Genomic DNA, 12,405 nt, shown 5'->3' with positions numbered 1-12,405 from the left:
AAAAGTAACGCAATGACTAAACTTTTAAAAAAGGAATAAAAATTTAGTGGATAAGACAACAAAAAATTAATAAAAAAATACAAGAATAACATGATTATTAAGTTAAAGTAAGGGATAAAAATTGGCTAAAAAAATTTCTGAAAATTGGAATTATTAAAAAAAAATCTGTGTTAATCAGTTAAAAACAACTGGAACAGTAAAATAGGTTAAATAAGAGCAAAAACTAGTTAACAGACTGAGAAAAAATGTGTTAAATAAGTTTTTTTTTTACAAAAACATCACGTGACATCTGTGGGTGATAACATTTGGAGAAAACACTGCTACTGGGTGTCTTTTAAAACGATTTTGCTACAAACATGTTATGGAAAGTGTAATTTCTTTGACCTTTTATCAGTTCAAACCCGCATGTTAAGACAAGATGACGCATTTTAATGGCGGACACCTGCGTGTTTTCAACACGTTTCGAACGATTAGGCGTCCTAAATAATTAAGTACCAGCACTAACCAGAGTTTTTTTTTTGCAGAGAATTCTACTACATCCAAATGGAAAAGTATGCAAGACAAGCGGTGTCCGAAGGGGTGAAAAACGCTGACGATTTGCACGTTGGGGGCGATTCGGAGCTCTACAGGGTGTTGAATCTGCACTACAACAGAAACAATCACATCGAGGTATGGGGCCCACAGGTTCGTGACAACCCAGACATCGACCGATTTTTTATCACGTTTTTTTGCCTTTTTTTTTTTTGAATATTATGCATGACAATGTTTTCTTTTTTTCTGGGTTTGTAGATGTCTTGGGGCAGTTCACTGAACAAAAAATTTTTTTGCCGCACTACAAAATTATTATTATTTCTTTTGAACGCTTTGTTTTGTCTGTTTTTTTTCTTGTTTTATAAACGCACAACTCCGTACTAAATGTGATTTTTTTCACATTTTTTTTATCTAAAAAGTTATCTATTTGCAAGACTAATATCAAAAACCAACTAGTGATCAAACAACGTATCTGTAACTCGGTTATTTTTGGGAGTTGAGGGAGGTTTAACCACTCAAATTAACCCTCTTGAGCTTCACTTTTTAGTCGTGTTAAGCAAAAAATTCTATCTGAAAAACTGCGTACAGGGTGACCAAAAACAGTCAATCACCACACTTTTCATGCACAACCTATAATCTGGAAGCAAAAACTGTCCTGCAAGCTTACGGTCCTGAATTAAGGAGTTGATTAGGGATATTTTTGGTCTCTTGCAAATTTTCTGTAACTTTTACTGTTTTCGAGTTATTTAACAAAAACTGGTTTCATGCAACAAATCAGTTGAAATTGTGGTTTTAAATTTGAACACCCTGTAATTCAGTTATTTTTGAGAGGAGTAGCAGTTAATTAGGAACATTTTTGGTCTCTTGCAACTTGCAACTTTCAATGTTTTTGAGTTATTTAGGAAAAACTGGTTTGGTGCAACAAATATTTAAATCAAATTTGAACACAGTTCAAAGAACAGTCAGATACAAAATCGTCTGTAAAACCCACTTGTAGTGAGAAAATGACTGTTTTAACCACATTCTTGGAATCTCCATTAAATTTCCTATTCAATAACATGAAAAAAACACTACAAAATTTGGTACAGTCAAGGATAAAAGCGGTGTCAAATTTTGAACTACCAGAAACACAGTTTAAATAAAAGTACTGTCAGAGACCAAATCGCCTGTAAAACCCACTTGAAGTGAGAACAGCACTGTTTTGAGCACATTTGTCGAATCGCCATTAAATTTCCTATCCAATAACATGAAAAAACAGTAAAAACTTTGGTACAGTCAGCGAGAAAAGCGGTGTCATAGTTTGAACTACCTGAAACACAGTTTGAAAGGACAGTCACGGACAAAATCGTCTGTAAAACCCAATTGGAGTGAGAAAATGACTGTTTTAAGCACATTTTTGGAATCCCCAGTAAATTTCCTATCCAATATCATGAAAAACACTACAAAATTTGGTACAGTGAGAGATAAAAGCAGGGTCAAAATTTGAACTATCAGAAACACAGTTGAAAATAACAATCAGAAAAAAAAATCGCCTGTAAAACCCACTTGGAGTGAGAAAATGACTGTTTTAAGCATATTTTTGGAATCCCCACTAAATTTCCTATCCAATATCATGAAAAACACTACAAAACTTGGTACAGTCAGGGAGAAAAGCGATGCCAAAATTTGAACTACCAGAAACACAGTTTGAAAGAACAGTCAGAAACAAAATCGACTGTAAAACCCACTTGGAGTGAGAAAATCAGTGTTTTAAGCATATTTTTGAAATCCCCACTAAATTTCCTATTTAGTAACATGAAAAAAACACTACAAAATTTGGTACAGTCAGGGAGAAAAGCGGTGTCAAAATTTGAACTACCAGAAACACAGTTTCAAAGAATAGTCAGAAACAAAATCGCCTGTAAAATCCACTTGGAGTGAGAAAATGACTGTTTGAAGCATATTTTTGGAATCGCCACTAAATTTCCTATCCAATAACATGAAAAACACTACAAAATTTGGTACAGTCAGGGAGAAAAGCGATGCTAAAAGTTGAACTACCAGAAACACAGTTTGAAAGAACAGTCAGAAACAAAATCGACTGTAAAACCCACTTGGAGTGATAAAATGACTGTTTGAAGCATATTTTTGGAATCCCCACTAAATTTCCTATCCAATAACATGAAAAAAAACACTACAAAGTTTGATACAGTTAGGGAAAAAAGCGGTGTCAAAATTTAAACTACCAGAAACACAGTTTGAAAGGACAGTCAATGACAAAATCGTCTGTAAAACCCAATTGGAGTGAGAAAATGAGTGTTTTAAGCACATTTTTGGAATCCCCATTAAATTTCCTATCCAATAACATAAAAAAACACTACAAAATTTGGTACAGTCAGGGAAAGAAGTGGTGTTAAAATTTGAACTACCAGAAACACAGTTTGAAAGGACAGTCAATGACAAAATCGTCTGTAAAACCCAATTGGAGTGAGAAAATGAGTGTTTTAAGCACATTTTTGGAATCCCCATTAAATTTCCTATCCAATAACATAAAAAAACACTACAAAATTTGGTACAGTCAGGGAAAGAAGTGGTGTTAAAATTTGAACTACCAGAAACACAGTTTGAAAGGACAGTCAATGACAAAATCGTCTGTAAAACCCAATTGGAGTGAGAAAATTAGTGTTTTAAGCACATTTTTGGAATCCCCATAAAATTTCCTATCCAATAATATGAAAAACACTACAAAATTTGGTACAGTGGGGAGAAAAGCGATGCAAAAATTTGAACTACCAGAAACACAGTTTGAAAGGACAGTCAATGACAAAATCGTCTGTAAAACCCAATTGGAGTGAGAAAATGAGTGTTTTAAGCACATTTTTGGAATCCCCATTAAATTTCCTATCCAATAACATGAAAAAATCACTACAAAATTTGGTACAGTCAGAGCGAAAAGCGGTGTCAAAATTTGAACTACCAGAAACACAGTTTGAAAGAACAGTCAAGGACAAAATCGCCCGTAAAACCCACTTGGAGTGAGAAAATTACTGTTTTAAGCACATTTTTGGAATCCCCATTCAACTCCTATCCAACAACATAAAAAAACACTACAAAATTTAGTACAGTCAGGGAAAAAAGCGGTATCAAAATTTGAACTGAGATCCAACTTTTTGACTTTTTTTGGAAATTGTATCACAATTTTGAAAATTGTGTATCTCCGCCATTTTTGGAGTTTCAGCGACTGTAAAAAGCTCAAAATATTTGTCTTGAATTACTCTTTTACCTTGTATTAACCAAAACTTGATTGAACATATACAGGGTGTTTAAAAAATCATCAGTCATATTTTTTTTAATTTTTTTTAGCAATTTTACACACAAAATAATTGAAAAAAAAAAACATTGTTTCTAATGATAACTCTATTGCAGGTTCCCTCAAACTTCAGATTTGTGGTCGAACAAACCCTCAGGGAATTCTTTAAAGCGATCCAAGAAGGCCGAGACGCGGAGCAATCGTGGAAAAAGTCAATCTACAAAATCATATCCAGGCTGGATGATCCGGTCCCAGAATACTTTAAATCGCCCAATTTCCTGGAACAATTGGAGTGACCACCCGGTCCGCCCGGCCAAAAACCACCCCAAATGGGCGGCATGTGGTATTGAAGGCACCAATCTACAAAAGAAAATAATAATATCGAATCGGTGACATATTACCGCCATTTTGTTAGGCTGTCAACGGACATTTATATTAATTGTTAATAATATTGTTAAGTTGACAGGACAATTTTCCTCTAGTTATTATAATAGTAATAGAACGCCGAAAAGTATAGGCGAACAGTGCATCAATCAATCCAAGGATATTTAAGGTTATATTAACTTGGAACAATTTTTCTATTAAAAACAAGTCACAATTTCTATATGTTTAAAAAGCCAGCAGGATAAATAATAGCAAGTTTAAAATCTGCATCATAAATTTCGTTATTTGTTTGGCTTCATTTTTGTTGTTTACGAGCCACTGTAAACCGTGCTACTGTGCACTTTGTACATATTGAAAAAAGAACCGCCCTGTATATAAAATTTTTTATTAATTATTTATAAAAAAAGAAACGGTACTATGACCAAAGGTTTAATGACGTATATTTTTGCTAGTCTTTTTCGATTGTCGTATTGCTTGACAGTGTCAAGCAATATGACAATGAAACTATTAAAAGTAAGTAAGCAATTTTTATGTTTATTTCAACGTATTAAGTAGATATGCCCTTTTGTTTATTATTTTTTTTCTAGTAGGGCTAGTTGCTAGTTTATTTTGCATGTCTGCTTAATATTGTTTTAGTTTTATTAATTTATGTCACTTTACGCACTTTTATTGGGTTAACCAGTATTTTTTTCTACTTAAACTGTTAACCATTTGAACTGTCAACTTCAAATGATCAGCAGTTTATTTCTAATACAATACGGCGCAGGTTGGTTGCATAGTATACACAGTGGTCTAAAACGCCAAAAACACCACAATTTGTTTCGATTCTGTTTATATCAGGTACTATTTTTGTGCACCTAACCTCAATAGTAGGGAGATATTTTCCACTGAATGCATTAGCTTAAATCAGAGCTTAACTTATGGAACTAATTGTCAATTGTCATCTAAAACTTGTTGCCAAAGTGTCTAAAATAATCTTAAAAATAGTCTAAACAGTATGTCTAACTTCTAACTCAAACTAGACATGTTGACAAAATTGTCTAAACATAGTAGATTTTTGTCAAACCTTCAAATCGTGTGGAAAAGTGTCTAAACATTATAAAAATCCTGTAAACAGTTTATAAACATCTAAATCATGTTGGAAATTGTCTAAATAAGACTAAACATGTTGACAAACACTCAAAAAGGTCTAAACAGTATATGAAACATCTAAATCATATTATAGAAAGTGTCTGCAAAGGTTCAGAAGATAAATTGTGTAAAATTAAACTAAACATGTTGCCAAACTGTCTAAAATAATCTTGAAAATAGTCTAAAAAGTTCTAAACAATTTGTCCAACTAGACATGTTGACAAAAATGTCTAAACATGGTAGATTTTTGTCAAACATTCAAATCATGTGGGAAAGTGTCTAAACATTATCAAAATCCTGTAAACCAGCTGGTAAATGTTTAAATTTAATAAAAAACACTGTTAACAATTTATAAACATCTAAATCATGTTGGAAATTGTTTAAATATGACTAAGCATGTTGACAAATGCTTAAAAATGTCTAAACAGTATATGAAGCATCTAAATTATATTATGGAAAGTGTCTACAAATGTTCAGAAGATAAATTGTGTGAAATTAAACTAAACATGTTGCCAAACTGTCTAAAATAATCTTGAAAATAGTCTAAAAAGTTCTAAACAATTTGTCCAACTAGACATGTTGACAAAAATGTCTAAACATGGTAGATTTTTGTCAAACATTCAAATCATGTGGGAAAGTGTCTAAACATTATCAAAATCCTGTAAACCAGCTGGTAAATGTTTAAATTTAATAAAAAACACTGTTAACAATTTATAAACATCTAAATCATGTTGGAAATTGTTTAAATATGACTAAGCATGTTGACAAATGCTTAAAAATGTCTAAACAGTATATGAAGCATCTAAATTATATTATGGAAAGTGTCTACAAATGTTCAGAAGATAAATTGTGTGAAATTAAACTAAACATGTTGCCAAACTGTCTAAAATAATCTTGAAAATAGTCTAAAAAGTTTGTCCAATTAGACATGTTGACAAAATTGTCTAAACATGGTAGATTTTTGTCAATTATTCAAATCATGTGGAAAAGTGTCTAAACATTATAAAAATCCTGTAAACAGTGTATAAACATCTAAATCATGTTAGAAATTGTCTTAATATGACTAAACTGTGTGTATAAAGTTTCACAATTTTTCAATAATTGTCAAAAAGTTAATTTTTAGAATTTTCCTTCTCAAAAAAATTTAGTTTTAACTTTAAAAGCAGCAATTGAAGTTGAATAAGGCAACATTTGACTAATCAACGTTCAATTTCTGAATTTTGATAATTACAATTTGTGTTTTTCAGTGATTTTTCTTCTACTTTTGCTAACAGTCCATGTTTGGCATATTAATTGACTGATAAGTGTCTAAACTTGTTGTCAAAAGTCTAAATCATGTTAGAAAATGTCTAAAGAAATACAAAATTGATGCCAAAGGTTAAAATCATGTTTAAACTGTCTAAACATGTTCAGTATTGCTAGAACACTCTATTAAGGTCTAAATATGTTGTCAAATGTTCACATTTACACTGTATAATTTTATTTTAATGTTGGCACTGTTAAATTCAATTTTTGTCTTTGACAACATCTATTTAACATATTAACGTATCTAAATGTCATAACTTGGTTAAATTTATCAGTTTTTTACTTCTGACACTTGAAATTTGTAAATTTCAATTTGGAAATGTGAAAAGTTTAGTATTTTAGATGTCAAGTCGAATTTTTGACAATTGTAATAAGGTTTTTGACACTTAAAAATTTTTTTGTTCTTACAATGAAAAGCCAATTTTGACATTTATTCTCTACTTGTCATTTTTATCATATAATTTTAAATTCTGATATTTGTATGTAAAAGTTGAAAATGTTACAGTTAGGAAGAAGTTTCAATTTTAGCTTGAAAAGTTCAATTTTTTAAATATTTTTCTTTTGTTTTCTTCAGTTTTGACATTCTGAAAACAGAAGATTTCATAATCTTTGTCAAATTTTGACTGTAACACTACAGTTTTTCAAGGTTTGATACTTGACAATTCAATTTTTTACTTTGAAAACATTTATTTACAATTTTAACGTATAATAACACTTTTTTTACTTCTGACACTTGAAATCCGTAAATTTGACTAAATCTGACTCTTTTTGACTATTTTCAATTTAAAAATCTAAAAGTCAATACTTGACTTTTGACATTAGAAAATTGTATTTTTGCCTTTCAATCTACTAACACTAAAATGTATTTTATTCTAAACTCAGAAGACACAAATCTCTTTTCGAGGTTCTAAAATTAAAAATTTGACATATTTGCACAGGTATTTTGCGTTAAAAAAACAAAAAAATATCATATTTGTGACAATTTTGACAATCTGGTATTTTGAATGTTAAATCGAATTTTTGAAAGTTAAAATAAAGCTTTTAGTAGCTTCAAGTGTTTTTACACTTAAAAAAACTTATTTTCTGACTATAAAAAGCCAATTTTGACAATTATTCTCTACCTACTTGTCATTTTCAACCATAGCCTGGAAAGTTAAATTTTTCAAGTGTTTTTTGTTTTCTGACAATCTAAAAATAAAAAATTTCATAATATTAAATTTTTACGTCACATTTTGATTGTAATTTTAATTTTTTCAAAGTTGAAATTTGTACTGTTATACTGCAGTTTAATGGTCATTTTAAGGTTTGACACTAGACAATTCAATTTTTGACTTTGAAAACATTCTGACATAAGTCAGAAATTTGATAATTTTGCCACTTCTTTACTTCTGACACTTTATACATAAATCTCACTCTTTCTCACTCATATCAATCTACTTCTTTGAAAAAAGACTTTTTTGACAATTTTCGATTTTGGCACACTTTGAAAGTTTTTAACAGTTAAAATGGAGCTTTTTTCCCTTTTGACACTAAAAAATTGTTACTTTGACAAAGAAAAGCAAATTTTGACAATTCTTTTCATTTTTGTCATCGTAAAGATTAAAAATTTGACTAATTAAACCTACAAAAAGTTCAAAAATACGCAGTTTGTTTCAAAATTTCAATTTTAACTTGAAAATTTTTGTAAGTTTCTAGATGTAAATTCCAAAGCTCAAAATTGTAATTTTTACTGAATGAAGTTTAAAATTTGACTAAACAAGTTGTCAACTATTTAAATGTGTTCACTATGGTCTGTTTTCGTTTGGCATAACTCCGTCATTTTTATGGCAAAACCCATTGTTTGAGTGAATTGCTTCAAGCCATATTCGACCATAATAACATTTTCTTTTTTTAAATTAAATACAGTGTGTGTCAGACACAATAGTACAATATGTATTCAGAAATATTACTCATTTTTATTATACAGAGGATTCAACTTTAGTTTAGGTAATACTGCTACATATTCAACCGTAAATATCTCCATAACTGTTGAGGTTAGGTGCATGACATGTTAGATGAAATTTACTTGAAATTGGGTGCAGAATTGGATAATCAAACAAAAATGGGTGTTTTTTTTTGTAAAATGAGTTTTTGAGTCACATGTGTATCCAAACCAATCTGTGCTTTTTTTTGTATATAAATATTATTATACACGATCTCCTTCGACACGTGTGTGAAGCAACTAGTCAGTTTTACCATTTTAATATAATATATTTTTATTTGGTTTATTTTTGCTTTTTTTTTGTTGCATTTCTCATCCATTTTAGCGCGGTTTTACAGTGGACTAAACCGTGTCTCCAAATGTAAATAGTACTTTCTGGAATAATACAAAAAAGTATTCCTTCACATCCCGCAATAGTAAAATATCTACATCAAACAAGCCTCATATGCCCGCATTAGGCCGGATCCCGAGTGAGATTAATCTTAGCCTACAACTAGGCTAAGAAATAGTGATTTCACTGTTCCTAAAAGAAAAAACAAAGTTTATTCGAAAACTGCCGAAATTCGAAAGACTGCCATTAAAATTTTCGATTAATTTGATTTTTTAGTTGAACGTTTGAAATTTTCATTTCCTTTTCAAAATTCATCATTTTGGAAATATTTTCAAAGTGTTTAGTTTGTTTTTTGGTTGATCTCGGGACGTCCGCATAATAAAGGGTTTTTTTCGGTAAAAATTTGTGATTTGTAGAGTTGTTTATTATAGGGTTTAACAAAAAAAAAAGAGGTATTTAACGTTGTAAAGTAGTTAATACTGTCGGTTCACAAACCCTAAAAAAACGCTCGGTTCTTCAAAACCATACTGTATTTACGTGTAAAAATGTTGCGTCAATTCTATCATTTTTCTTCTTGTCATATACCGGTTTTACTTACTTTTTAAACAAAATTACGTCCAGTATAACCGAACTCAGGGAAATTTGGAAGAAAACTCATCCCCAATTTACAGAGGTTATGGGTTACTTTAAATTTACAAAATCTGTCAAATGGCACAATCAATGAACTAACTAATTTTTTAAAATTACTAATTTGAGCTGGACACTTTTTGTTCTATAAAGAAAATCAAACTAAATTAGGATGACGTCACAAATCAAGAAAATCATTTGATTGTCCAAGGTGATCCAATTGTTATGTCTCTATTTTCAAGTCAATTAGACAAAAGTTGTCGTTTCGAGACACTGTTGCCAAATTTTGTTCGATTTTGACTGTTGCTAAATGATTGGAAAAACTATAAGTTTGGCAACGTTGTACTATTTCTCTACTATTGCAAAACTTGCTTTTTTGTCTCTCAAACGTCCAGTTTTGTGGTAAAAACGACGTTTTCATATAAAATTAGCAAAATTGGTCTTTAAACTTGACTAATCAGTGATTTTTTTTCTTAATTCCTTGAAAAACTTTCTGGCAACGTCGCATTGTTTGCAATGCAGTATTTCGACGATACCAACTTTATTTGATCCTTTTTTGAACCAAAATTTACCGAATTAATGTCTACGAGGTTAGGTTTTTTTATTAAAAAACTAAAAGTAAAATTTTTAACACTTCTTGCTTTGACCATTAATTTACTCGATTTTTTGACGAGTTACGTCAAAAAATCACTGAAAGTAAAATACAGCCAAGACTCTAAGGTTTTCAAAAATATGTTTATGATATAGTTGCTATTACCGTTTGGTCGCTAGAGGGCGTCAAAGTTGAGAGTTTTTTAAACAGTTACTTTGCAATATTTTAAAATTAGATTTTTTGACACTCTTTGATTTAAGCCTTAATAACTCGATTTTTTGACGACTTACGTCAAAAAACAACTGAAAGTAAAATACAGCCAAGACTCTAAGGTTTCCAAAAATATGAGTTTATGAGATAGTCGCTATTACCGTTTGGCCGCTAGAGGACGTCAAAATTAAAAGATTTTTAGACAGTTTCCTTTTTAAAAATATTTTTTGACACTCTTTGCTTTAACCCTTACCAACTCGATTGTTTGACGACTTATGTCAAAAAACCACTGAAAGTAAAATACAGCCAAGACTCTGAGGTTTCCAAAAATATGAGTTTATGATAAATTTGAAAGTCTTTTTAGACAGTTTCTTTGCAATATCTTAAAATTACATTTGCAATCGCAACATTGCCAATTGAAACTTTGACTCTGAAAATTTACATTAACTAGTTTAACACTCAAAAATCCAAAACTTGACAGTTGCAAGATAGTTTTTGGCTTTTGACTTCGACAAAGTGTATTTTTGACTTTGAAATCCTACATTTTCAATCATCACCTTAAAAACACGTTATTTTGAACTTTTACACTACTTTTCTGTGTTTCTACTTACAAAAGTTGTATTTTTATCTCTCAAATAGTAGATTAACATTTTTGACGTTTTAAAAGTCACAACATCGTCAATTTTTGACTGTTTTTTTTTTGCTTTTACACTGGAAAAATATTTTTCTGACTAACAAAGCTTTAAAATCCAATTTTGACATGCTCGGAGTACAAATTTTGGCAATTTCTGAAAGTTTTCCAAGTTTTGACAATTACAAGTTGTACTTTTGACTTTAAGAACTTACATTAATTAGTTTAACAATCAAAAATCCCAAACTTGACAGTTGCAGGCCAGTTTGATGATCTTTCTTATCAACAAAGTGTATTTTTGACTTTGAAAACTTACTTTTACTAGTTTAACATTCAGTAAGTTCAATATTTGACAGTTGCCAGTGAGTTTAATAGTTTTTGACACTAACAAAGTGTATTTTTAACTTTGAAAATTTACTTTTACTAGTTTAACATTCAAAAATCCAAAACTCAACAGTTGCAAGATAGTTTTTTGACTTTTGACATCGACAAAGTGTATTTTTGACTTTGAAACCATACATTTTCAATCACCACCTTAAAAAACACGTTATTTTAAACTTTTACCCTACATTTCTGTGTTTCTGGCTATAGAAGTTGCATTTTTAGCTCTGGAATAGCAGATTAACATTTTTGACGTTTTAAAAGTCACAACATTGTCAATTTTTTACTGTTTTTTTTTGCTTTTACACTGGAAAAATATTTTTCTGACTAACAAAGCTTTAAAATCCAATTTTGACATTCTCGGAGTACAAATTTTGGCAATTTCTGAAAGTTTCCCAAGTTTTGACAATTACAAGCTGTACTTTTGACTTTGAAAACTTACATTATCTAGTTTAACAATCAAAAATCCAAAACTTGACAGTTGCAAGATAGTTTTTTGACTTTTGATATCGACAAAGTGTATTTTTGACTTTGAAACCTTACATTTTCAATCACCACCTTGAAAAATACGTTATTTTAAACTTTTACCCTACATTTCTGTGTTTCTGGCTATAAAAGTTGCATTTTTAGCTCTGGAATAGTAGATTAAAACATTTTTGACGTTTGAAAAGTCACAACATTGTCAATTATTCACTGTTTTTTTTACTTTGACACTGGAAAAATATTATTCTGACTAACGAAGCTTTAAAATCCAATTTTGACATTCTCGGAGTACAAATTTTGGCAATTTCTGAAAGTTTTCCAAGTTTTGACAATTACAAGTTGTACTTTTGACTTTAAGAACTTACATTAATTAGTTTAACAATCAAAAATCCAAAACTAGAGAGTTGCAGGCCAGTTTGATGATCTTTCTTATCAACAAAGTGTATTTTTGACTTTGAAAACTTACTTTTACTAGTTTAACATTCAGCAAGTTCAATATTTGACAGTTGCCAGTGAGTTTAATAGTTTT

At 30.2% G+C, this 12,405-nt stretch overlaps 1 protein-coding gene across 5 annotated transcripts in view; it reads left to right on the top strand.

Moving 5' to 3' along the window:
• The window catches only part of LOC145729788 (homeobox protein prospero-like), a 28,222-nt gene extending 19,314 nt beyond the window's left edge, over positions 1-8,908 (top strand). For 3 of the 5 annotated variants that reach the window (XM_081980707.1, XM_081980703.1, XM_081980706.1), the window contains 2 exons: positions 525-684; positions 3,937-8,908. In XM_081980707.1, coding sequence (XP_081836833.1) covers positions 525-684; positions 3,937-4,116 — 340 coding nt within the window. In that variant the 3' untranslated portion in view covers positions 4,117-8,908. The remainder of the gene's footprint in view (positions 1-524; positions 685-3,936) is intronic. The other 2 variants (XM_081980708.1, XM_081980704.1) reach the window with 1 other exon arrangement.
• Positions 8,909-12,405: the final 3,497 nt, after the last annotated feature.

Source organism: Ips typographus, linkage group LG5, assembly GCF_016097725.1.
Source record: "Ips typographus isolate SLU linkage group LG5, UJ_Ityp_2.0, whole genome shotgun sequence".
NCBI lineage: Eukaryota > Metazoa > Arthropoda > Insecta > Coleoptera > Curculionidae > Ips > Ips typographus.
Note: the sequence above shows the minus strand (reverse complement) of the source record. Positions and strands in the feature narration are given on the sequence as shown.